The 26,402-nt window shown below is 33.7% G+C and overlaps 2 protein-coding genes and 1 long non-coding RNA gene across 7 annotated transcripts in view; 1 reads left to right on the plus strand and 2 right to left on the minus strand.

Moving 5' to 3' along the window:
* LOC119633251 (protein yellow) overlaps positions 1 to 8,804 on the plus strand; it is a 19,539-nt gene extending 10,735 nt beyond the window's left edge. For all 5 annotated transcript variants that reach the window (XM_038026697.1, XM_038026698.1, XM_038026695.1 and 2 more), the window contains exons 2-3: positions 2,083 to 2,522; positions 7,540 to 8,804. In XM_038026697.1, the coding sequence (XP_037882625.1) occupies positions 2,207 to 2,522; positions 7,540 to 8,654 (1,431 nt within the window). In that variant the 5' untranslated portion in view covers positions 2,083 to 2,206 and the 3' untranslated portion in view covers positions 8,655 to 8,804. The remainder of the gene's footprint in view (positions 1 to 2,082; positions 2,523 to 7,539) is intronic.
* Positions 8,805 to 9,152: 348 nt separating this feature from the next.
* On the minus strand, positions 9,153 to 12,955 carry LOC119633130. Its single transcript, XM_038026435.1, has 8 exons — positions 12,854 to 12,955; positions 12,644 to 12,775; positions 12,421 to 12,580; positions 12,160 to 12,363; positions 11,943 to 12,091; positions 11,751 to 11,884; positions 9,461 to 9,611; positions 9,153 to 9,377 (listed from the first exon to the last, which is right to left on the minus strand). The coding sequence occupies exons 1-8, from the start codon at positions 12,953 to 12,955 to the stop codon at positions 9,228 to 9,230; spliced, it is 1,182 nt and encodes a 393-aa protein (XP_037882363.1). The 3' UTR covers positions 9,153 to 9,227.
* A 1,797-nt stretch (positions 12,956 to 14,752) lies between these two features.
* On the minus strand, positions 14,753 to 20,537 carry LOC119633131. Its single transcript, XR_005246852.1, has 3 exons — positions 20,007 to 20,537; positions 19,374 to 19,930; positions 14,753 to 16,705 (listed from the first exon to the last, which is right to left on the minus strand). It is a non-coding gene; the product is annotated as an uncharacterized LOC119633131 (long non-coding RNA).
* Positions 20,538 to 26,402: the final 5,865 nt, after the last annotated feature.

The raw sequence follows: 26,402 nt of genomic DNA on the forward strand, positions 1-26,402 counted from the left end.
TTTTTTTTTTTTTTTTTTTTTTTTTTTTTTTTTTTATAATATTATTTATATATTCGAAATTTAGTTCATGGCACAATTTCATATAAAGTTTATTATTACACATAGGCATACATGTCTATCTTTATCAAGAAAACAACTTTTCAATGAAATTTCAACAACTTTTGTATACATACATGAATTTTTTACGTCATATTAGACGCACTTTTAAAAGCCGGCTTGTTTTTCTCTTTTTGTTTTCTTCTGTCTTAGCTCAGCTTGGGTGTGTTCACATACATAGATATAATATTATATGTCGAATGTGTAAGCGTGCATAGGCTTGTGGAAAAACACAAGTGGATACTTATTTGTCTTCGGTTGTTTAAAAAGTTATAACGCATGCTTATGTATTTGATTTTGCTTTCGTACACTTGATGCGTATTTGCGTTCCCTGACCAAAAATCGAAATCAAACTTTTATCGCTTTAGTATGCTCTTCTAAAGCATGTTCATCGATTCTTTTATCACCTTTTAAAACGAATACCTTAACTAAAAATTGGATCTACATTTTTGTATTGTTTTTGCATATTTTGCCGAACGCATTTTTTGGGGGAATGTTTCAATTTCACATTTCTGTTATTTACATATGCACGGGAACGCTAAAGTAACAGCTGGATTATCATAAGGATTAACGTCAATAGGCGAGGAGGCAGTTCAGTTCAGGCCGATCAGTTCAGATTTTGTCGTGTTGCGATGCGAAATTTTCTAATAGTATCGAAAGAATGCGGCATTCATCCCACATTAATGTCTGTGCTCATGATGTTCGAAGCGATTTCGCAGTCGTGCCGGCCAAACTGCATTTTGTCATCTCGTACAACCCAATATGCAAATTTTATTTTATTTCTATCATATTTGCCTGTCCCTTTAGCTTGGATGATATTGATACGTCGAGATGATATTATTGATGCCATTGATGTTACGATATCATATGATATGTATTAACATTCAAGATATATTTTATTGTATACTAAAAAAAATATAAATTTTTTTTTTCACTAAACCCATATCATAATGAAAAGGTTCACATTTATGTTATTTTAACAAACCAGTGATTCTTAAATTCGAATACAAAATTAAAATTTTTCAATTTCAATCTTCAATTTCAATACAATTTCCCGTACAAATATTGATAAAGGTGTCGTGTATACCTTTGGTTAAATTCCGTTTCTATCGGAGAAAGCAGCATTTTTTTATATTCCCTTCTTTGTTCTGTAAGGCCTACGTGGTTTGACTTAACAAGAGCTCTGCTCCTTGCCGGATTTAAAGTGGGACCTCTTGTTCAAAGACCCTACAGCAGTGTGCACAGGAACAGATATTTTCAGTAAATAAATAATGGCTAGTGAAGGGTATACAAAAGATTCGTTCTTAACCAAACGTAATGTTCACGTTTGCTTTGCTCACTACACATATGTAAGCAACATTCAGAATGACTTGAATCAGCTGGATTTCAGTCCGTCTACCTACTTATCCAATGTGTCAATGTGTCCAAGTACTTTTGCAATCTTCGAAATTGACTGGCACCTTTGGACCTACGGATGGACTCTAATTTTAAAAAATTGGGATCGATACAATGTCGGACCATTTCTATGCCCTCGCGCCATATACTTCTTGTATTTTGAAAAAGCCGCCACAATTTGGTGTAAGGTATTTAATGGTGGACTTTGTCCGACTTCGACTGTTTAACTTGTTTTTTTTTAATTTCGGCTATCAAAGCTTCTAACTTGTTTGAGATCTTGAAAATGTCATCAATGCACGTACAATATTTTGGTGAACAGATGGTGGGAGGAGGGAGGGGGGGGGGGGTACGATGAATTTTGAAAGAGCACTTTGCAAACTACTTCGATTTAGATTGTTTGGTGTTGGTTGGTAATTTATTTATTTGCAAAAATTTTTGACAGATTTTTCTTGAACTCGAATGAAAACTTGTTTAGACATTTCATGGTCATTGTGAGAGTGTGTGCGTGTCTCTTTTTTACATTTGAAATTGATTTTTGATTTATTGTTAATTTATAAAATATCTAACGATTTTTATCTTCACCTTCTTTAGAATCACAATCAATTTGTAAACAACAATTAAAAAATAATTGAGTACAAACTACTGAAGTCGCCTTGAAAGCGTCAGCTTAAAACAGTAAAAAACCAAAACAAAACAAAACAAAAAAAAAGAGAACATGTTGAAATTATGTTTAAACACTTATGCCATTACAATGATGTTATGCTTGTTAACGCCGTTGATACTACTGCTGCTGCTATTGAGCTCAGTGCCAATCCAGGCGAACGATAATTTGCGCGTCGCTTATGAATGGAAAGCGATTGATTTTAAGTACGCAAGTGCCGAGAAACGTTGGATGGCTATTGAAAATTTCGAATTCAAGCCAAGCAATGTAATACCGTTTGGCATCGAAGTCTATCGCACACGACTATTCGTTACTCTACCTCGTTGGCGGAGCGGTGTGCCGGCATCATTGGCTTATTTAGACTTAAATGGTAAGCAAATAAAGCGATGACACATTTTTTCATTGCATTCTTTTCGACCAAATCAGCAAATAATTTGCAACATTTTGCACATACCGCCCCTTTACTTTTCTTCCTCTTTAACGAATCGAGATTTGGGCTAAAATAAGAATTCTGATGACCGAAAGAATTTGCGAATTTGTCAAATTTCATTAAATTTTTTTTATCAATTTTCCACCCACCTTCGCTGTATGTGTGCATGTGTGAAAATAATATTCAAAAATTTTAGTCATAATTTCTCAAAATATGATTTCGAAAAATTAATTTGCTACATTTTTTGAAATCAGTTTCATTTTATTATAGTCTTTGAAGAATTGAGTAACATTAGGGCGATTATAGGAACAAACGTTTCGTTTCGTGGGAGTACAATTTTTGACCTTGATCAGAGTGATTTGAATAAATCTGAAATTCATATCCAAAGATTTGAAATATTCCCGTAAGGAAAGAGACAATGAAACGTCAGATGACATTTTTCTAGACAGCTGATAGGTACGCCCTATAGAAAACAAGGAAAAGCAATATAGTAGGCTACGGCCCATTATTAAATACTCTACAACACTTCGCTTAATATAGTTATTCATCCGATCCGAACCATTCTCAATAGCGTTCGTTGTTAGGTCAAAACATGTCGGTGTACCATATTTCATCGAAAATTCTCAAAAACTACGACCTGTAGGTTGAACACAAGTATACAAGGCAGACAGACAGGTGTGGTATAATGAAAGGTGTACCTACTGCAGGTATTTCTGGATATTGTATCCATTCGCAAAAGCTCAAGATGCGCTTGTACCAGAAGTGGTGTGGTGTATAATAAATATAAAGGATAAAGGATCGTAGTGTTTCGAGGGACATTTCATTTTATTTTTTCCAAATTTCAAGTGAATTTTATTAAGTCAAATATGTAGCACTTCGATCAAACATCCTTCCATCAACGGATTTTCACTGGTGTATTTTAAAGTTGACTTTATGTCTCTAAACTATTTCTGCAGAGAGCGAAATAAATGTTAATCGAACATATCAAGGTCCAGACTACACTGTGGATGCCCCTGCTAACTTCTTTTCACATTTTTATTAGTCAATGTTTTTGCGTTTGGCACGATGGAAAACGATGGTTTTCCTATTGATCAGCTCTGCGCGTTTTATTTCAGTCGTGTCTTTTAACCGCACTAGTTGCTGACTCTATCGAGGAACCAGCTTGGAATAACTCATAACGCGTGATGTCTTTTCAATCCTACAGGACTTGGCCTTATTCCGATTTTGCTACCTTTTGCGTTCCTTCATTCATCTTGGATCGCAGTCTTCCTTGCACATACCTGTCCTATGTAATCCAATAATCTTACTTTCTGCAAAATTGGCTCAATTTTTTTATTATCACTTCGGCAGCGATTCGCAGATGGAAGTTCTCTTCTTTATATATTTCACCCACTAAATCATCTGATACTCTTGTCTACTTTAAAACCTTCTTCTTTAAACTTCTTCTAAATCAATTTTTAACTCTGTTAGTGTCCATCAATTGTTTGAAGAACTTCATCAATTTACTAGCTCCGCTCTACTAAAGCGCGTCGCGTCTTAAGCATCAAAATTTACAGATCGGAAAAGAGCAAACTATTTTTATGCTATTGATGCAAAGCATTTCCCTCCATAAACACTACGAATTTCTTCACAAGTTTGCGAAGCATAACCAATAAAGTGATATCAGACAATGTGAGAAGATAGTGAATTTTTTTTTTTAAGTCGTAGAAAGCAGACAGTTTAGCGTTATTTATTTCTAATTATTTCAAGTTGGTTAGAAAGATTTCAACCAATGATCACCGAAGGGCAAATATAGAATTTCAAAAGCAAAACTCATACTTTCTTCGGTTTTACATAGAGAGCTACGCAAAATACTATTTAATTGAAAGTAACGAATGAAGCTGACGTAGCGTGTACAACCAACTTATATAAACACATAGGCATATAATTCAAAGAAAGAAAATCTTATAAAATCTTATACTAAATTGGGCGGAGATTTCCAGCTTCGAGCAGATGTTGTTAGTACATGCTTTTAGTGGATATCATAGCGATATGTTCAGTGTTCAAATTAGTTGACTGATGCATATACATGTATATTTTCGGAATGATAAGTATCCAGGATTCGTTACATGACGAACACATGATTTCTCACTTCTTGTTATGAGTTTGTGCTAACATTTGTTAAATATGGAAAACTCAGACAACCTTGAGAAGATTTGTTACAAATTTATTTCAAACAGACTTATATACTCTTACAAAAATGCCTTACAAATAATTATTTTTATGCCTATTAACTAACGATGGCAGTATAATAATTTTAGCACAGCGTTTGTTACACCGAGAAAAAGATGGATGAGGTTAAGGGTAATCACTTTAGATATCCTTGCAGCACTTAAGGCGGCACCAGTTGAGATAGAGAGTTTAAGTTTATTAGAGAATTGGACAGGTCCCGTCGGCCAATGCGTTTAGGAAATATTATTAACAAAAAACAGAAAGATATATTATTAACAAAAATATACGAGGCGTACCAGACATTGATCATTTTGTATAAAATTTTTACTGGTTTTAAACAACTGCATGATAAACCCGCAACAAACAAGAAACTTATGATATTGTTGTTAGGTACTTAAGATTCGTCACGCTTGGTGTGCTTGGTGTAATATTAAGGCTGCTAGGATGTACGAGTCTATAACATTCAGCAGAACTTAGGATGGATCCGACGCCGATCGTTTCAGGATGTATTCAGATTTAAGCTTGTTTGTACGTCTGTGTTCTCCTTTATGCTTTGATCCGGGGATAATCCCACAATTGAAAATGTATTGGATCAGACAATTTTTGCGCCCATCTCCCATATAAGGCGTTGTTTTGAAAATGTCATATGAAAATTAATTCAATTTTCAAAGCTTCTCGACACTAATCGCTTAGAAACAGTATTTTGACAACCAAATAGATTTGGGAAAATTTTAGGTCGGATGATCTAATTGTTTGTGCCCTTTCCCATATAATTGTTTCTACGGAAACCAGGAATTTATGTTGAGAGAAAATTTTAATGCTTAATATTATATGGTCACAATTGGTCCAAATTAGTAATTTTACCAGTTGTGGATCATGTAGGCCTATCTTCTCGACGCCATGACGTATAGGAAAGCCTTTATGTGGCAAAAAAGTTTAATTTTTGTTACCTTGAAGTGTAATAAGATTTTTAACCATATTGTTATATTGAACCTTCTCAATTCACATTTTGAATTCCTTTTGAGCTAAGAGTTACCATTAAAAAAAATTGGAAAAAATTTACGATTTTTAGTATTTTTCGGCGAAATTAGCTGAGGTGTTGTAGGGTGTTTAAAAGAGCACTTTGTCTCACTATAATATTTTCATTTATTTTCTTATTTGCTTTGGCTTACATACAGCCATGAGCATATAGATACCACAAAGTACAGGCATAAGTGTTATAAAAATGATTTATTTATCTTGTGTGGATATATGCATCACCCAGAAGGACTTAAGGTAGACACAGTCCGTTTTATGTCTATCCACACTTTTTTGTATTCAATCTATCGGCCGCAATTTTTCAGGTGTTTGGATGAAATTTGGAGGACGAACGAATCCGATCACTGTTTCGACCATTTCCCCTTCCCACTTTAGTTTAGAAAAGTTATATAAGTAATTGTATTAAGTGTAGAGGTGCAGGGTATTTAATGGTGGGTCGCGGCCCACTGTAATGTCTTGCTTATTTTTGCTGTAAAAATTTGGGAAATTATTTGAAAGATAATTTTTTTTGCATATTTTTCCATAAATTCTTAAGTAAATTTTTGAGTCAAATTTTATACCAAAGTTTGTACCATGGCTGTATATGACTTGGTAAACTGTTATGAAAATTATTTAAAAGTTTTTTTAAATATTTTCTCAATGTAAAAGTTTTGAAAATCATTAATTACTGCTATGAAGATATTTATAGATGTAAATTAAAAGTGATTCTGATTTTTTTTTTTTTTTTGATTTTCATCGTTTTTTCAACTTATTTACGACAAATGATTCGCTTAATCTTAAAACTTTTAAAAAATTTATCATTCCATTCAATATTAATTAGCCGTTTACGAATATTAGTGCATAATTTTTTTTATATATCTGTATATATAAGGATTACGTGTTTATTATCGATCACCTGGACTGGGCGCCGAAGTACTGAACTAATTATACCCTTCATCACTTGTGGTAGAGGGAAACTTGTGTTCAAGCTACAGGTTACAATTCTTGAGATATCTTGATGAAATTTGGCATACTAACGTCCTTTGACCCAACCACGAATGCCATTGAAAAGGGTTTGGATCGGTCCACGTTTTCAACAAAACTCGTTCTGTAATAGTACTTGGGCATTCTAAATTGGTGTTGAAAATTTGGCCCGGCTGGAGCAATTTTTTGAAGTCTCTCTTATATAACTAATCTTACGAAAACTGAACCTTTATATAGTAAAAAGATATAATTACATCCTACAGCACTTGTGGTACAGGTTATATTAAGTCAGTACGGGCGTATGTAAAACGTGGAAGGGCTTAAGCTACATCCATCTTTTTTTATGTCGATCAATTCAGAATCGTAAATCTGAATTGATCTAGGCCTGCCTGTCTGTCTGATGTAAAATTGTGGTAAATTTGTGTAGTGGTCGAAAATGTGGACCGATCCGAACCATTTTCAACAGCGTTCGCCCTGGAGACAAAACGCGTCAGTGCACTCAATTCCAATAACATATCACAAAAATTGCAACCTGTAGATTGAACATACGAATGTTTGCAAAGCCAATGAAAGATGGACAGACGGAGAGACGTGGTTAGATCAATTCAGAGAGTAACTCTGAACTACTCATGTTATAATAAAATGTGGGTCTATCTCAAGTCCCTTTGGGTGTTCCAAGTATCTTAAAATATTCTGCACCGCAAATAGTGTAGGATACAAAAATTTGTTCTCGTTTTACTTCTAGCGAATTCAACAAAATCACCAGTTCTGGTGCCATACCCTAGTTGGGTGGCTCATAGTATGAATGAACTGGAGCCGGAATTGGTGTCACCATTTCGTGTACGGGCTGATCGTTGCGGACGTTTATGGGTTTTAGATTCGCGTATAGACGGAGTTCTGCTGGATACTAAAGTTTATGGACCCGCTCAATTGTTGGTCTATGATTTGCATAATGATAATTTATTAAGGCGCCACACCTTTCCCCTTAAACAAGTAAAAGAGAATTCGTTCTTTGCCAATATAGCGGTAGAAGATGGTGAATGTGAGAATACATACGCTTACGCCGGCGATTTAGGCAGTCCCGGATTGGTAGTGTACTCATGGCGCCGTGACGAATCGTGGCGTATTCATCACAATTATTTTCATCCGGATCCTTTGGCCGGGAATTATAGCATTGGCACTGTAGAATTTCAGTGGGACGATGGTCTCTACGGATTGGCATTGAGTAAAGCACAATCCGATGGTTATGCCACCCTATACTTCCATCCGTTAAGTTCGACAATGGAGTTTGCTGTTAATACCATGATATTGCGCAACAAAACTTTAGCTACTAGTGGAAAAATTTATCGAGAATTTAAAATTTTAGGCTCTCGTGGACCTAACGCTCAGGCGGGTGCCTCATTTTTGGATCAATTAACAGGCGTGTTGTTTTATGCTTTGCCAAATTTAAATGCTGTTGCCTGCTGGAAGACATCTAATCGTGCGTACACGATTAAATCACAAGGTCGGGTTTATATGAGTCCGGTTGAGATGGTATTTCCCAGCGATGTAAAAGTAGACGATCAAGATCGTTTGTGGGTTCTATCAAATCGTTTACAGGATTTTATTTACGGAGAGCTTTTTCCGACATCAGTTAATTTTCGTATTCTGACAGCACATGTTAAAGATGCCATCGAAAATACCGCCTGCGATATTAAGACAAAACCTTTGCCCGAAATCATTAACAAATTGGGGGACATCTTGAATACTGTAACAAGTCCCACCGGTAAAACGGGAAGTAATTCGCAAGGATTTGTTATTAATACAAATTGGAGTCTAATACTCGCAGTCTTACTTTTTGTATGCTTCTCGCCAACGTGACTAACGTTGTAAGTTGCGTTGCGTTTCCGTTTGAAATTTTTTATAATATTCGTAGTCAATCCTTTAATCGTTTGCTTTATATTACATTTGTAATAGGAATTAGTTACTAAGACATTATATGCCATAAGATTATACTTTTATATACTTAAAAGTGATTGTTGTTGTCGTAAATTATTTAATAATTTTATTAAAAAAAAAAAAAAAAAAAAAAAAAAAAAACAATTCAAAAAACAAATGTTAAAACTCTTATTACCTCAACATTGTAAATATGTATGTTTTTGTTATAAAAGTATGTAAATCAATTAATTAATATAATATATATTTATGACTATAAGAATTAATAAAATTAACATTTTTGAACTTGTTGTATAATTTTATTCGGAAATTCTTTAAGGATAGACAATAGCAATATCGACAGTCTCATCACTTTTGCGCGATGTCTTGTCCGTTTCGAAATCTGAACTAAGACGATTTTCATTGATATGTTTCACTCGCTTGACGAGGCCGCTACCATTAACGCCGCCACACATTACCAAAGTTAACTGGAAGGGTGTTAAGGAACGTTAAGACATATCATATATTGACTATATCGATATAACGTATGTTTACATGCTGTAGTATACCAATTAAACCCAAAACTGATAGACCCAATAGGAAGCCTAACGAACCACCTACATCCGCAATAAATTGTATGGTATCGTAATTAGGACGTTCCTCCACCATCTGTTGTAAGTGAATGTATAAAAACGTGTACACATATATGTGCGCATGCAGAATCATTATATATTCTATCTTCAAATATTTACCGATATTAGCTTTGTTGTATAATAGATCCAAATTTGGGTGTTCGGTTCTGGTTGGTGGAAATTTCGGCGACTTTGTATGTAAGCCGAGAATAAATGCGACTCACATGGTGGTATGCAATTGCAAGCGTTCTTTTCCTCGCTGTCATAAGCTCTGTGAATAAAAACAAGGAAAGAAGACAAGTTAAGGAAAGAAAGGACAATTTTTCTACACACTTCGGTGGTAGAGGGACCAACTTTTTTTGGTTTTTGATTTTTAATTTAAAATTTTTCGTCTTTATAGGAGGTGCAAAGGATGACTTTTTCAAAGAGAAGCATTTTGGATGAATTCAACGATAAGGGCTCGGCAATACAACTCAATTTCTTTCAATATCGAGTGGCTCAGGTTTAAATCTTTAGTAGTTCCTAGGTAAGGACGAACATTGAAAGCAACGAAGCTTGAAAGCAAAAACACATGAACAGATATCAGATAGAGAGACGGGCGGATGGACTGACAAGCTTGAATCGACTTAGAAAATGAATCGATCGGTGTAATAAAATGTGGGTCCATCTAAAGCCCTTCCGAATGTTACATACGCCCACACAAACTTAATATGCCCTATACAACAAGTGCTGTGAATGTAGTGATACGCACATTATATGCAAATGGAAATAATTAGAACTGCTAATAAAGTATACGTCACCTTCAGGAACACTTCGATTAGGTAAGAAGTAAAATTAGCCTTCAATAAGTGAAAGAAGACACCTTCGTAACTGACTGCAAGGCAAATTTTCAATGAAGGCTCTTGCCTTGTGAATGCATAAGACAATGTTACAAAGAAGAATTGATTTAACCCTTTCGTGTTTTCACACCTAGTGTAGTAAAGAAGAAAAAAGTTGCTGGGTTTAACTATGAAAAAAGCGAACGCGTGTCCCGCGTAATTCAACTTGAACTAGTAAAGTGCTAACTATAAAGAATGGAGAAGTTATTCAAATCTTCTTGCGATCGCAAAATTTTTTTGCAAATTTCAAAACGGAGAAGCATTGCAAATTTCTTGTTCCCCGAAGATTACTTAAGCCGCTCAAAATCGTACCTTATTTTGGACCCGAGTGCTCTCCGTTCGCGTATACGATGCCAGTTCTATTTTAGAAATAAATTAACATTGAGCTATGGTTAGCTTAGGTTTAAGCGGACATGGCGAACGCCGAGATTTGATATCTCAAACGAAAGCATTAATTTCTTGGCTGAGTTGTGGCAAGGTCGGTCGCCGTCAATACTAATGCGAGACTTCTGTAGGAAGTAGGAAGACGGGTGAAACAGAAGAAAATAAAGATGACGAAGTCTAAAGGAAAAATCCCAAATGATTAAATATAACCAAATTCTACTGGTCTCGTCAACAAACCAATTTTTCAAATGAAATGAGAAATGATTTGGAACAGGTGAGTGACACTATTTCGTTCACTATTTTAGATTGGCCAGACCCGGTCGCTGAAAATTCATCACTAGTTGTATTAGCATAAGAAAATTTTCCGTAATTCTCTCTAGATTTATATACGATCCTTAGGCACATAGGTAAGATGCACTTCGCCATGTAAGTAAGTTTATTAAAAGTTTTATGAGAAAAGTGCAAAGAATGCTTTCTTTTTCTTCTTCTTCCAGAATTCAGCAAACCAACAACAGATAACGCACTGCGCAAGAAATGTCTAAAGTCGCCTTAAAGAAAGAACAAAGATATTTAAAAATAAGTTAACACGAAAAGGCCACCTATGGAATACTTCGTCATAAGATACCAAAAATTGTGCCTTTTAGCCGTATAAAGGCTTACCTTTCTTGAGAAATCTTATCTGAAGAACTTACGATAAACAAATTTATATACTCCAGGCTAACTTTTGCTGGTCAAATCAAATTCAAATTCGCTTTCGCTGCCATATATAAGCTTGGTTTTTGTAGCAACGTTTTCGACCAAAGCATGCTTGTCCATCAAATTTCATCAAAATTCTTAGAACACTTTGAATACGAAATTGCCTCACGGACAAAATCAAACGGACGGATGGATAGACATGCTTGAATCATTTTTAAAAAAATTATTCCGAATCGATTGGCTGCATTTCAACTCCTTCTGGCTGCTGGACAAGCAGCCGCACAAGCTTAAACAATACTTTACACCACCAGCGGGGCAGGATATAAAAATATTGAATTTTCGTGAAGAAATTTACTTTGCGTTTAATTTCGTGGTAGGATATGTGCCGCACATTGAAAGCTCATTTAAAATATGATAATAAAAGGAATTTAATATCATTTTCTTCTTCATACCCTTTATACTCTCTTATAAGATGTGTCATTGAACTGCACGACGAACATGGGGGCTGATGGGGTATATCATACATCCAAGGACCTGTGCAATTCGCTTTGCTGGCCAAATCTTCCCATATGCATATTTCGCCACTCTGAACAGATATAGTGTGACGGTCATGTTATAGAAAGATTTTCAACATATGACTATACCTTGAGATCGCTGTAATCGTTTAACGTAGAACACAGGTTTTCGTTACCTTCCACTTTAACGAAGCACTTTGTTTGTAATTTAATTTCGATTTCTTCATTTCTTCTAATAAAAACGTACTCAACACGGCCAGATGCTTTCATACTGATTTCTGTGGATTTTTTTGCTCCACGTTAATGAATGATTGCATGATATGTTTTCATTGATAGATTTTTATACCTGTAAAATTTTCTGTGCTATCATGAATAAATAAATGCCAACCAGGTTCGGTTTCGTAATAGAAATATTGATGATCACTTTGAATATGATGGGTCAATATCATCGAATAACCGGAATTTTTGGTAGCTCGCTGAAGAAGTATTCGAGGGCGCATAGTAAAGCAACGGCCATTATAGAAATGTAGGCTACTGGTGATTTCCACATCTAACGATTATAAATGTATTGAAACGAATGGTAAGCAATGCGATATCAAGCACATACTCTCACTTAATCCATTTAGCCCGTATTGGAAGGGAAGAAAAGTTTCATTTTGATTAAATGTGGAATTCATAAAGAATTCTTCCAAGTCCACTACACCGAAAGGGTAGTGAAACCAACAAGTATCATATTTGGGATGTGAACAATAGCGTCCGGCAATATTCTAATATGAAGAAGTAAAGATAAAAACTCTTTATATATATATATATATATAAAATTCTCTTACAGTCAACACTTCCTCCTTGTAAGCAGGTTCACGACATATCGTAATAGCTGGCATCTGTATAGTTTCATTTAAAATATAATACGAGTGCGTAGAAATCGGTGGGTGCTTTAATTTTTCGAAGCATTCAGTTAACTGATAAGATAGGAAAGGATTCACTTTTCTACTGAGAGTATCTTGGATTCTTTGAAATTCATCTGTCGAAATATTTACCTGCACTACAACAATTATACAACAGATAAACAATACTAGATGTCTTACGAGCTTAGCAGGATCTTTACAAAGCCAATCTCTTAAGTCAACCCAATAACCCATATTGGATGTTGCAAGCTCTATTACTGTGATTGAACTAAACGTTTGCATTACCATTTTTAAGTTTCTAACAAGCGTTGACACAAACTGTTTCATTTCCCATTGATAGAGGAAATTCCGATAATAAACAAAAAAAAAAAAAACAATTTTGATTTATACGCCGTGACGATTTATATTTTATTTTTATATTTTTTATGATTGGTAAATATGCAATGAACTATGTATAATTCTTTTTGTAAGTTATGTACTTTTGTATCTTTATTGATAAAATTAATTTTTATTATCCTGTGTATGAAATCTTCTTTTTTCGCATATTCAATAAAACAAAACAGAAAAAGGAAAAAAAAAAGTATTTAAACAGTAAAGTGAACAAAAGAAACAAATAACCATAATACATGTACTTTTATTATTAAATATTAGGTGATTGCAACCAACAGCTTTTTGTACATTTATTAAAATGAAAACTTCAATTATATATTTCGTAGAAAAATTTTTAAAAATATAAAGGAAAATAAAATTTACAAAAAATAAAGTAACTGTCGAGGATCTAAAAATTATTAAATAACAGATAGAGGCGGGTATACTTGATAGAAGAGTCTCTTGAACAACTATGGCATTAAAAAATTAAATTATAAATTTAAGAAATATATAAAAAAACTTATTTTAAAATACAAATTAGAGTTAACCAACAAGAGTTGACCAACTTATTATACCGCTATATGTGCCATATGTGCCTCTAATTATATATAAAATGCATCCATCTTCAGTTTATCGTCGGGGATATGTTAAGTTTATCTAATCTTTGTAAAGCCCAAAAGTATACTCCGAAATAACATAGGCTTTCTTTACGATGTATTCAGTCATGAACACCTCGATCAGCAGAGTCGTCATAATTATATCTGCGCGCTACTGTCTGTCTGCCGCATCAAAGCATCATTATGACGAGATATATCAACTTTCGGGAAATATGCTTATCGTTAGTATTCCATCGCCGGATCTAGATTAAGTTTATCTAATCTTTTCAAAGCTTAAAAATATACTCCGAAGAAATATAATTTATCCTGCGTAGCATTCAAGTAAATTTAAACTGCATTTAGTGTTGCTTAGATCAATCACACGGGCCGTCGTTATATGTATATGAATAGATGTAAGTCCGTCTGCCATATCAAAGAACAACTATCGCGTCAAAACTTTGTCTATACACAAACCTGATGTCAAATTCTCCATCTTTTTATTCCTATAAAAACATTTTTAATATATAAGTACAGGTGTATATGTATGCTATTGGAGGAGCGTGTTGCGTGTGCGTGCCAAGCATAGGCGGAATTACATTACGCAATTTCGAATTTCTTTTTTTTTTGTATGCCACAGTTTATGGAAAACCCATAGGCATATATATACACGTTCCGTTAACAAAATGTAGCTTTGATCGCCTAAAATAGTAAAATCTATTCCTTTGAGGGTATGCTATAACCGCGATTCCGATTTAGAAGGTCTTTCCACAATATTGAGTGCTTTCCCTTCTTCAAGACTCAGTTGAGTACATCGACTTGCTCATGACCAATTCTTAGCAATCTTAACTTAGGCTCTACTCATATCATCTGAAGCGAGTTATTCTTAAGAGGTGTCATCTTAAGTGTGTGTTTGTCACATGTTTTTTTAAACGAATTTCGTTACCTTTGAGAGACAAAGGAAACGCAAGTGGTGGGTGTCGAAAAATTCGCTACAAGTTAAATAAATTTTCTTTTTTTGTTTATTAGCAGCCGCACCGTTTTTTACTGTTTTTTTTTTTTTTATTTATTTGCTTTTTTTTTCTTGCTCTTTTATTGTATATCTTTCATGTGAAATTCTATGCATATAGTACGACAAAAACAAATTTTTTTTCGCATATCAATAATAAAAGCTTTTCATCACTTGTGTATTAAGTAGAAAAGCATGCGTAAAGAGAATTTTCGTTGACATTCACGCATACGCTAGACCACTTCAGTTGCTGACTTGCGATGATATCTGATGTGTAACATGCAGCCTGTGTACTTACACATGCAAAATGAATAATGAAGGAATTATTAATATATGGAATATACGTTCCATAATCCCAGGTTAGATTTCTTGATTTGCTGGTTTTCGAAAGTCCGATTAAAAGCCGAAGTATAGTAATACGCACAGAGTGTAAATGGTATCTCCACGATTCTCTGATTAGCTTTCTTTAGTAAGCTAAGGAAAGAACTCGCGACCGTTCCATTAGTGGACGGTCTAAGACGGTCGCATACTATGCATTGCTTTACTATCAAGACATCAAACCACACTATAGCGCTTCTCAAAGGTGACAATGCGTGGGTAAATAAAAAAAACCGTACATAAATAGAATTGGAAGTGTGTGGCTTTTTGAAGAAATTTAGTTTATTTCATAATATCACTTCAATCAAAGAGGTAATGCGACGCAGGCTTATGCAATTAATCGTTGTGTGTTTGCGACGAAGATGCGTTCTTGAAACCAATAACACGAAAATGGTTGAAAATTTCTTCAAAGGTTGAAACGCTCCGGGCTTTGACTGACCAATCCCCGTTAAAATTCTTCAAAGCAATTGAGGGAGATTGACACGATTGAACTTACGATCTCGTTACGGAACTAAACATTGAACAAAAAACGAATGCAAAGAGAAGCACAATAGCATACAAATTAACATTGATATGTTTATTGAATTGAATTCCTTTATGGATAAAAAGATAATCGAGCCAGTTTTGAATCAAAGCAGGTCAGGCATTACGATAAGTTGCAAGTCAGGTTGGAGTGCACGATAGATGAGACTGCTCGACTGGTAACCAAGCTCGGGTTGATGTCCAATCTGGCCCGATGATTGCCAAAAGTATCTAGAAGGGTCTACACGGTTGTCCTAAAGGAAGGTCATCGTTTCCCATCATAGCAAATTGAGGAAACTTGACCGAAAAGTTTCAGTTCACCCACCCGACAGGTGAGACCTCGTTTTACTTACCCACAGTTCAGGGTTCTGACGAAAGATTGACTTCAAAGGATACCTGTGAAAGGCGCTTTTTTGGGTGTTAGTCCCAAGCATCCCAAAGCCTACACAAGGAGGGCGTTACGATGAAAGCAGAAAAATGACAAAAAGTTATTGATCAGAATGGCGCATATCATGCTTAGTAAAGCCCCATAGGAATGTATAAAAAAATATTTTTGGATTTTTGTTGGTAATAGGCCGTGAAATTTTTCACGAATCTATTAACTGCTTGTTATAATATTAACCTTGTTCTGGCATTAATGCAACAACTCACTATCAGTCACTAAAAAAGAAAAATTTTATTCTAAAAGCCGCCATTAATTCCTTTCTTCTTGCTTTCGGTATATCATTCGGATTGATTTTAGTCAAAGCAAGCAAATTAAGTTCACTTAAGCTTTTGATCCTTTATAGATAATGTTAGCTAAAACTAATAATTAGCTTGTTGCGTAAAACTTCCGGGCTGTCGATTAGCACATGATGTTCCACATGGAGATGACCGTGAATCTTGTTTTCATCGAAAGTTCTTTTTACCGTTTCCGGAATATTTCGAGCTTTTACTTGGAGAGTGCATTGTAGTATATATATATATATATATATATATATATGTATGTATATGTATATATAGTGTGAATATTTGCTGGCATATCATGAAAATTTTCTAAGCAAATTGATAGATAGGTCGATATGAACCGAAACGCAGATGCATAAAGGTGAACGCTTATTGGCTTTGATTTTTCTAAAATGAAATGAAAAATATATTTAAAGCACAAGAAGACATTAAACTGTGAAAGCAAAGAATTCGTGAACTCCTTGATAAGCGTGTGTGCGTTTGCAATCAAATAGCTTTTTTTGAATTTAATTTTAGAAGCAACAACAATATGTATGTATATACTTACCAGCCTACACAAACACACACACACACACACACATGCTCTCGAGCATACGTCCAAGTACGTATACAATGTATGAAAACGGCGTACACATAAATTACTTTGTATATATGCACATTAGTTTCATGTATAGGCAACAACAAAAAAAGAAAAAAAAAAAAACGAGTTTATGTGGGGCCATCGCCTTGCTTAGGTTAGATGAATTTTTCATTGTTTATAATAAAACTGGACGGTCTTGTGTTTTCTTATCTTACAAACTACTATAAGACGATTATGGCTTTTTTTAATTCAATTTCTGTCCAGCAATCCATACATTATTCATCCATTTCACGTAGCTGAGCGGAACGAAATTGCCTTCATCTACGAAAATGCCTCCAACTTTTATGCATAAAGTGTTCTATACAATTTCCGAACAATTTTGCCATGAAATTAAGCAAATTATTACAATTTAACGACAAGATCGAGAGCTAAAAAAGATATTAAAATAGTTAAGCATGAGCAGTTTGTTCACTTATGCGAACATCATATTCGAAATTGTAATAAACAAAAAAGAAAATGCTTCTGAATCATCATCATTAGCTGTTAAATAAATATATTATTATTTTTTTTTTTTTTTTTGTTTTAATGAGTAATTTTTCCTTTTCACTAGTAGTCATCCATTCACTTGTAATGATCGTTGGCATTAAGAAATTTAAGATTACATATGAAAATTTGTGAAATTGTGTTCTTCGCAATTAATTATTCAATATTTCATAAATGATTTGCTTTACATGGCAATAGATTAAAATTTCTCAAAGCGACCGCGTTGCCCAACAAAATATAAATATTATTCGTCATAAGTCATAAATATTACATTTTGTTCCAACTACCAAAAAATTTACATACACATCGGTCAATAAGTTCGTAGGATCACTTAGATATCAATAGATATCGATTGCTATTGGCGTGTCCATATGAAATGCGTTTCCACAACCATTACTTTACAAATTGCAGTTGGTCTTGCGATGCTACTTTTGAAAATTATTATCATCTGTTGATCAAACGTTAATTATTGGTGAGAAAAATGCCCGTCATTGCCCGTGTATGGCTCTTATCTGTCGAAAACATAACTTTATGACTGCCTTGCTAATTTTAAACAAAGTCATACGAACGCTGGCGAAGCTGAACGTACTGCTCTTGCGAAATCGATAGTCGTTCCAGAAAATATAAAAAAAAGCACAAAATCGTTTTGAAAAATCGAAATAACTAACACCTTAACTATATCAGAACATAGTGTGTTCACTATGTCGCATAAACGGTAAGAAAGGTCTGTTCGAAATGATGATTCAGAGCGAAGAGATTCTTTCGTGCGGTATACGATATCGTTACTTGCAGAGTCAAATCGCCAGTCCGCCAAGAGGGCAGCAAATACCGAAGATTGTCTAAAGCGACCAAAAAGTCGAGCCACTAAAACAGCACAATGCATAAAGTAATGGTCGGAATATCGTGAAACTTGAAAAAGTTGGCGAAAATGATATAGACATGTACATTATACATCATCCTACGAACTTATTGACCGATATGTTACATATGCATACGCATGTTTCTTGCACTGCTAAAGGATTCAATGTCTTGTTGTTGCTTTAAAGGAAATAAAATTCACAAACAATACATGACGTTGTTGCAAAAGTAACAAAAGTTTATATTATTGCTTCACGCCGTCGCTTTGCAGTTTTCTAAGCATTAAAACAAAAAAAAAAAAAAACAAGCAGCTGGCACAAGCTATTTCATTATTAGCAGTCGTAATACCGCTTCCACAATCACCGCTTAAGTAATTCGCTTTATTTTAAAATATTTCTTATAATTTTATTGAAATTACCATCAATAGATGATAATGGTAATTAATTATGTCCTTACGTTTGCCAAGTCGACAAATAGATATAAGGCATAAAGAAGACTCCCCGTATGAAGCGTGGGTCAAAACAAGAACCCGTACCATTTCAGCTTAAGACGTTAGCCGTTCTTTTCTGAACTCTTGAAAGTAGCAAGACTAGGGAGAAAGAAAGAACGCAACAGACCATTGGATCCTTAAGTCAACTATTCCTCCAATTAGTAATTATGGATGAAATTTTGCGATCAAGGCTATATTTTGTGAACGCCAAAATGTTTGCCACAAGATGCTTCTATGTTCATATACGACAAGTGACTGACTCTATTGACATTTTTGAAAATATCTGGAGAAAATATGCTTCTTTGCGATTTTACGGATTTATTCGAATCTTTCGGATCATTATTTATAATCCTTGAAAGATCTATGATGAATCATCTACAGGAACTTGTATCTGCAATGTTTTAAAACGTTATTAATCTGGTCTCTAGTTCTCCGTTCGCATACTCGGATTCAAGAGACTCAACTGATTTTGCCTTATATATACTTTTTCAGAAGGCGCTTACTAACAGAAAATAACTTTGTGACATTCTTGTGTTAAGTGTGAGTACTCACTCACTCAGTAAAAAGTCGATTGCGGCACTTACCTGCCAAGCAGCAGCCATTCCCTCCTCACATCTTTCTCCACTTCTTACCGCGTTACGTGTAAAAGATATTCACTAGATGATTGGCTTAGTTAAACAGGAAAATTGATCTATAAGTTGTTCTGAATCTTTTTTTGTAATCGCCAGCTTTGCCGGTGAATAAAGCAACACGAATTCCTATTAAATTTTATCATCTTAAGAATTACGCTTCCTGGGAAAACGGGTACTTTTCATCTAAAAGTATGCTTTTATCAAATAGTTAAGGCGAATATACCGACTGTAAAATGACGTGGATGGAATGTATTGGCGAAATGTTTCCCATTTTTTTTATATACGAACAACAAACAACGATTTCTAAAATCGTTTTGACTGAACCAAATGAAATGCCAAAGCATCAGCAAGATCCCTAATTTTCAATTGACAATTTTCGAGCATCAAATCTTTTATGTCCTTGACGTGGTCTTCGTCGATAGGTGTTGATGGTCGTTGCACGCCTTGAACTGATTCTTGGCTTTCTCTTGATTATTTTGTGTTGATCGCAAATCTGGCAAAGCGTCGATCTAAGCCGAATAAAAATTTCATACTTATTATCATTAGTTTTTGTGCAAGAAGCACAAGCGGCAAACACAAACTTACGCGTATTGGAGAAAAGCGTGCGTTTTGCTTGTCCTTTCTCTGTGTCTGCTCAAATATAATTAACAGACATATTATTATTATATGGTTATGATAATGGCATAATTTTTTAAAGCTATTACCGTTCACGGATTTGGTTTATTTGAATTATTTATACGGGATTGATTTTAGAAATTTACTGGGTCCGCCAGCAATTCGTTATAATTTTTTCGTTTTTTTGAAGAACCTTGATTTAGTTTAAATAACTTAACGATAAAGTATAATTCACACTTTTATGTAAGTGTATAATTATATACATATATATACGTGCATATACATATATATTTCTAAACGTATATATATATATTTTATTGAGTGGCTAATGGATAGTTTTCTGTAGTTTTTAGCTAATGCATTGGACTGCATCCAAATTGCCAGATTAAAAATACTTTTCATGTATATTCAGGAACGTCGTCGGTCAACGTTGCATTGCACTGTTTTCTCTCCAATTTTTGTTTATTGTGTTTTTTTGTTTTGTTTTTTTTTTTTTTTTTTTTTTTTGCTTACACAAGCGATGAGCGCCCTACATGCGTATATTCGAAAGAAATGAAAATAAAAATAATTGTTGTTCGCTTTACTCTTGCTGTTCCAATGGTTTTTGTTCGAATACGAGAAAATATTTCAAATAAATACGAATTTTATTTAAAAAACAAAAAAAATAAAAAAAAAGTTGTTTTGATGTAATGTTGTTGCTACCAAGCCCAGACGCACCACTACATCTGTTTATTTTCTCAGATTGTTTATATTTGTGTGCCTATCTGTATACAAGTGCACACAATTCTAACATTAGAGTGAAATGCTTGCTATTGATAAAGATTTGCTTCCTGATGATGTACAAAAATATTTGAAATCAAACGAAGAGAAAAAAAAAAATGATTGATTTTACGTTTCACGTTGATTGCAGGTACAACAATTCAATTAAATTTCTTGTTTTTCTTTTTTTGTTGATAATACGTAAAAAATAGAAGAAAACATTTTTGAAAAACGCTTGCGAATTTTTAAAGCGATTTCGATGATCGCTAAAGCTCAGACGCTTGGATAAAATTTTTAATTTTATCATTTGTTTTATTCAGTGACTATAATGCTAACACATAGGCCTATTATTAAGTTACATAGATACGTTGCACGTGCACAAAATACTACAACATAAGAGATAAATTTTCGATGGAAATCATTTTTTTTTTTTTTTTTTTTGTATGGAAATCTGAATAAATTCAGTCGCGTCTGTTAACTTTTTCGTCAATATTTAAATCCGCCAATTATGCTGATTCATTGGTTATATTCCATTAGTTATAATCAAAATCACGCGTTGACCGAAGTGTATTCATTCTTGGTGAGAGAGAATCGTTTTAGCTCTGTGCTTTGTGCTTCTTCACCCGTGTGTGTCCGTCCTATTTCACGTCAGTGCAACAGCCTATCTGTGTTTCGGTCAATCCGTGTCCGCTCGTCCGTTCACGTGTCCGTCCATTCGCGCGGATCTTCTCAGGCAGTCTGTTTGTTCATCTGTCCGTGTGTCCGGGTACTGAGGGCTTGCTGGGTCTGTCCGTTCATGTTCTAAACTGAGATGGGGGAATCCCCCAAAGGGAATCAAAAAAGGGATATAAAAATAAAAAAGATTGCAAATTATCGCATCAAAAAGCACGAACAATGTTTCGGTGGACTTGTAGAGTTTCATAACCATATGTTGCTAAAGTATTGTTCGGTTGCAAAAAAATTGGGTATTTTCACGAATTTATCTTTCTTAAATATAAATATATATTTAATGAAAGAATATTATTAACGACCAAATGAATATCGCCGCACATTGTTTAACTATCAAAATGAATAAATGTGTACAGGCATTGACATGTAAATAAATGGTACAAATTCGAAACAGCATTTTAATAAATATTTTTTAACTGTACCGTCAAAGTAATTTGTTGATGCAAATATAAAAATGTATGCGTGTATGTTAGAAAATTAACCGTTATTTTTAAGTTTTCTCAAACTTTTTTTGGTTCATGCATGCAGAATATGTTCTGTTTTGCAAGTAGTAGTCGCGATGCTATTTTGTTTGCCAAATCATATTTTAATATTAAAATACTTTTGGAATTATTTTGACTTGAAGAATTTTCTGTTTCAGTTACTTTAAGAATTTCTTAATGTAAATTAAATTGTAGTTTAAAATAAGAGTAAATTTTTTTTTAATTTTAAAATAAAGGTAAATTTTTTAAAATTTTATTTTATTTAATATTTTTTTTTCATAAATTTTTAATTAAATCTTTCTAAATCATTTTTAATGCTCATGGCTGTATACGAGAACATATGAACTTATTTATTGAAAAGTATACAATGTGTCAATGTGAAAATATTTATGAAAAAATTGCACAAGAATTTTAATATAAAAATTCACACAACAATCTGAAATTGAAACTGTTTTCATGCCAGCATTTGGCAGCCAAGCCAGAAAACCAAAAAGTCGAAATATTTATCATAATTATGTACTGAAGCCGACCATTCAAAAACTATTTGAAATTTTCACGATTAATAAATTAAAAATTGCATCATACACTTTAAACTATGTTTGCCGTTCATTCAATATTAATGTGTTGGTAAACAAATATGTTTCACGTCGCCATAAGTACATAATGAAATATTTTTAATTATTTAAGCGCCAGACTTTGAAACGACATAGAAACGACAGAAGAGGTACGGAAATTGGAAGGAAATGTATAGACAACGTTCTTACAAAAAAATGAAAAAAAAAAGAAAAAAAAAGAAAAAACATATTTTGGCAATAACTTATCGCCACCTCTTTTTTCACCCATTTTAACACCCAATTGACGTTTCCGAATAAGAAAAATAGAATAACGTAATATTAACAAATGATAAGAACTGTTTTGGGTTCTTCAACAATATTGACATTAATTAACGTTTCGTCGGAACCAGGCATAAACAGTCCAGTCTGGTTGTCAACAGGCTCTGTTTGTTTATGAAGAGGCAAGTAAGTTAATACCGAAAGGGTGCGTTGAACGATTGAAAAGAAATGCGAAAGAGCTGAACATTAAGGATAAATAGTTGAATCGCCGAAGAGGTGCGTCGTACGATTGAAAAGAAATGCGAAAGAGTTGAACACTAAGGATAAATAGTTGAATCGCCAAATTCAATTTAGTGTTCACAACCGAACTACCAGAGTTCAACAACTCGTTGATGTAACAAAGAGCTGACGTTGTTATAACTGTATTTTCTACATCATTAGAACTAACGATGAAGGTTCAAAAACTTGCTGATGTAACATACACTCAACTACTTTTGGTTCCTTTGAATGTAAACACTGATATAAAAAGACCAAAAGCCTTGGTAAAGAATCCGTTGTTGCACAAGTTGGATCCTTGGAAAATACGTAATATTTTTTTCTTTGGTTTGTTAAGTAGAGATGGATAGATACGTAATATTTAATGAATTTAATTTCCTCTGATTTTTATCAATCGCTTAACTGTGTATGACGACGATATATGTCGCGATCCGTCCATTCGTCCTTCTCGGATTTCTTCATGCGAAGAAATGCGTACTGTAAGAGTTCAATACATTTAATTGGTTAACTGCACTCTACACCGTTTCTGGTACGCAAACTTTCTGTCATTTGCTTCATTTGCTTTGCTTCGCCCCTTTCATCTATTATTTCTTTGCAAGCGAGTATGTGTATATATTCTTCATTTAATAGTAGTTGATCGGTATATGTGATTAACTTACTTTTTCTTAGGTAAAAAAAAAAATATAATTTTGTAATTGGTCGGCCAGCACCTCCTTGGTAGATGTAACAGCCGCCTTTTGAGATTTGCAAGCAGACAGATCTGGAAAGTCCGGTGAATAGGGCAACAATTTGAAAGACCTTAGTTTACGCAATATTGTGGTGGGATGTTTTTATTTCCTTGCGAGTGAACGCGATACCCATTTGATAAATTAAACCAGTACACATTTCTGATAAGGAAATTTTCGTGCAAAATAATGAAAACACTTTCGTTTGATATCTTTGGGAAGTTAGCTATCGTTTACTATGCGACCATTCATTAGCAATTTTCAGAATTTTAATGATGTTGTCCCGTGTAATCATCCCTTATAGACGACCACTGCTTTCAAAAACACGTCGTTTGAAGTTAACACACGGCACCGGCGAATTTTTGCTTTCATAAGAGAAGAGCTGTCATGTGATTTTTTTAACCAATGCTGAATTTGGAGGATATTTTTTCCCATCGATCGAAAAGCAATCTTTTATCATCACATCAAAGTCGGAATTTTCTATTGGTTGGTAGATTGAACGAAGTGATGTCATAAACGTTTGTATGTCAATATTTTGTATCACATCAAGTGAATGTTCCAAATATGTAGCTGATGGGACCATTTTTGAGTCCATTTCCCTAACAAAACAAATTTTTTAATACGACAGCAAAGAGTAATCTTTTTTATGTTATGATGAAAATTGCTACAAGACACCAATTTGACTTTTAAATGTGGGTTGGTTAAGCTTGAATTACATAAATATATATATTTTTTTTGGATAACGATCTGCTACTAACAAGCCAACTTATGACGTGTACGCTTTTTTATCAGAAGTAAGTAAAACTCTTAGCATTTTATTGAGAAAATAATTTAGTGAAGAAAAGTGAATTAAATTAGAAAATGTCGGGTGTCATTTTTCTATTTTAATATGATCGACCACGGAGAGGATGCCGCCTACGCGTGTCACAGGGTGATGATCAGAAAAAAGGGGAGAGGGACAGAGGGATAGGAAATGATTGCAGCGTGGAAGGTAACCGCATAGCCGACCAAACACTCGCGATAACTAAGACCACTTACCGTTCGCAATTAAAGATTGGTCTACCGCATTAAAAAGTCTAACTCAAGTATGCTGTCAGGTACACTTCTTAATTACTTGACTACGCGGTAGACCATTTAATGGGCGACCTTGCCTGAGTACAACTTTCTTAGTGGTTTTTAAACGAAGAACTCATCACAGTCGTTATTGATCGAGAAAAACAGATCACTCATGGGAAATAAAGCAACTAAACTGAAAAATAGTCAAAAAAACTTTGCATAAAAATTAAAGTACAACATACTGGGGCGTTCGTTTGACACTTTGATTGATAAGTTTTTGTTGTTGGCCTATGAAAGTTTTCCATTCTTCCGTTTCTTGCGTAGAGAGATTTAAACAAAAACTCGAAATTGTTTAAAACTGAAAGTGTATGGAATGCGAATATATGCAATATGTAAATATATGCTACATTCAAATGTGTGTATGCATCGTGCCCCTATATATTGAAAATTTCACACATAAGCAAATAAAAATTCGCAGCTCGCAGCCAAAAATCTCATTTTAAAATAATAAAATGAAAAATTTTCAAATTTTTCTAAATAAACATGTACGTAGAATAAACAACAATACACCTGCATATGTGTATACATTCTTTTTTTTTTTTTTTTTTTTTTTTGTTTAATAAAAACTAAATAGTATTAGTTCCATTAGTCCATATGTACGTAATGGTCAAGAGTATCTGGCACGGAGTTGTATTATTCTAGACTAAATAACAATATTTAAAATATCTTATTGGTTTTATATCATTTTTTATATAATTTTAATTTCCTAAATTTTTTTTTTTTTTTTGTTTTTTTTTAATCTAAGCTGCACACAAAGCAATGCAAAGAAATTTTATTAATATTCATACGTTGCTTGCCATTTTGGTTTAAATTAACTGGCAGACAGAACATTGAAGTTAGATCAAATTAATGCTACTAAGTGCCAAGCAAATGATTATAAAGCATATTATGATGTTTTGTGTTGTATACCATATAAAGTGGATACCGATTCTTTTGTTGTAAAGTCCTTTATAGCGAACAAGCATAAGACTATAAGCGTACGAAAATAAAAACAAAATATAAAATAACTGGCACCAGATTTTCATATTAAAATAAAATTAAAAGAAATTTAAAATTCTAAAATATATTAAATTTTTTCTTTTTTTTTTCTTTTTTTTTGGTGTTTTTGTTTTGTAGCTCATTCATTCGTGAATATTGGTATTTTTTTTTTTTTTTTTTTAGTTCTCTTATTCATCCCACATAGTGCTTTTGTACACATGAAAGTGGAACAAGTAAATAAAGTGTGCATTTTAACCGCACGTACTATATAATAATAATGTTTATGTATGCATAAAAGTATACATTGTGTGCATATCTATGAAACGAAAATAACTAAATAATATATGCTATTTATGTGTATATACATGAATTTATTTTTACTTGATCTGTTTGCAAGCAACACAAAAGTTACTCAAATGTTCTTAATATCCTAGCATTGTTTTTTTATTTTTTCTTATTCGTTTTTTC

This window comes from Glossina fuscipes, unplaced genomic scaffold (genome assembly GCF_014805625.2).
Source record: "Glossina fuscipes isolate IAEA_lab_2018 unplaced genomic scaffold, Yale_Gfus_2 2, whole genome shotgun sequence".
NCBI classification, from domain to species: Eukaryota; Metazoa; Arthropoda; class Insecta; order Diptera; family Glossinidae; genus Glossina; species Glossina fuscipes.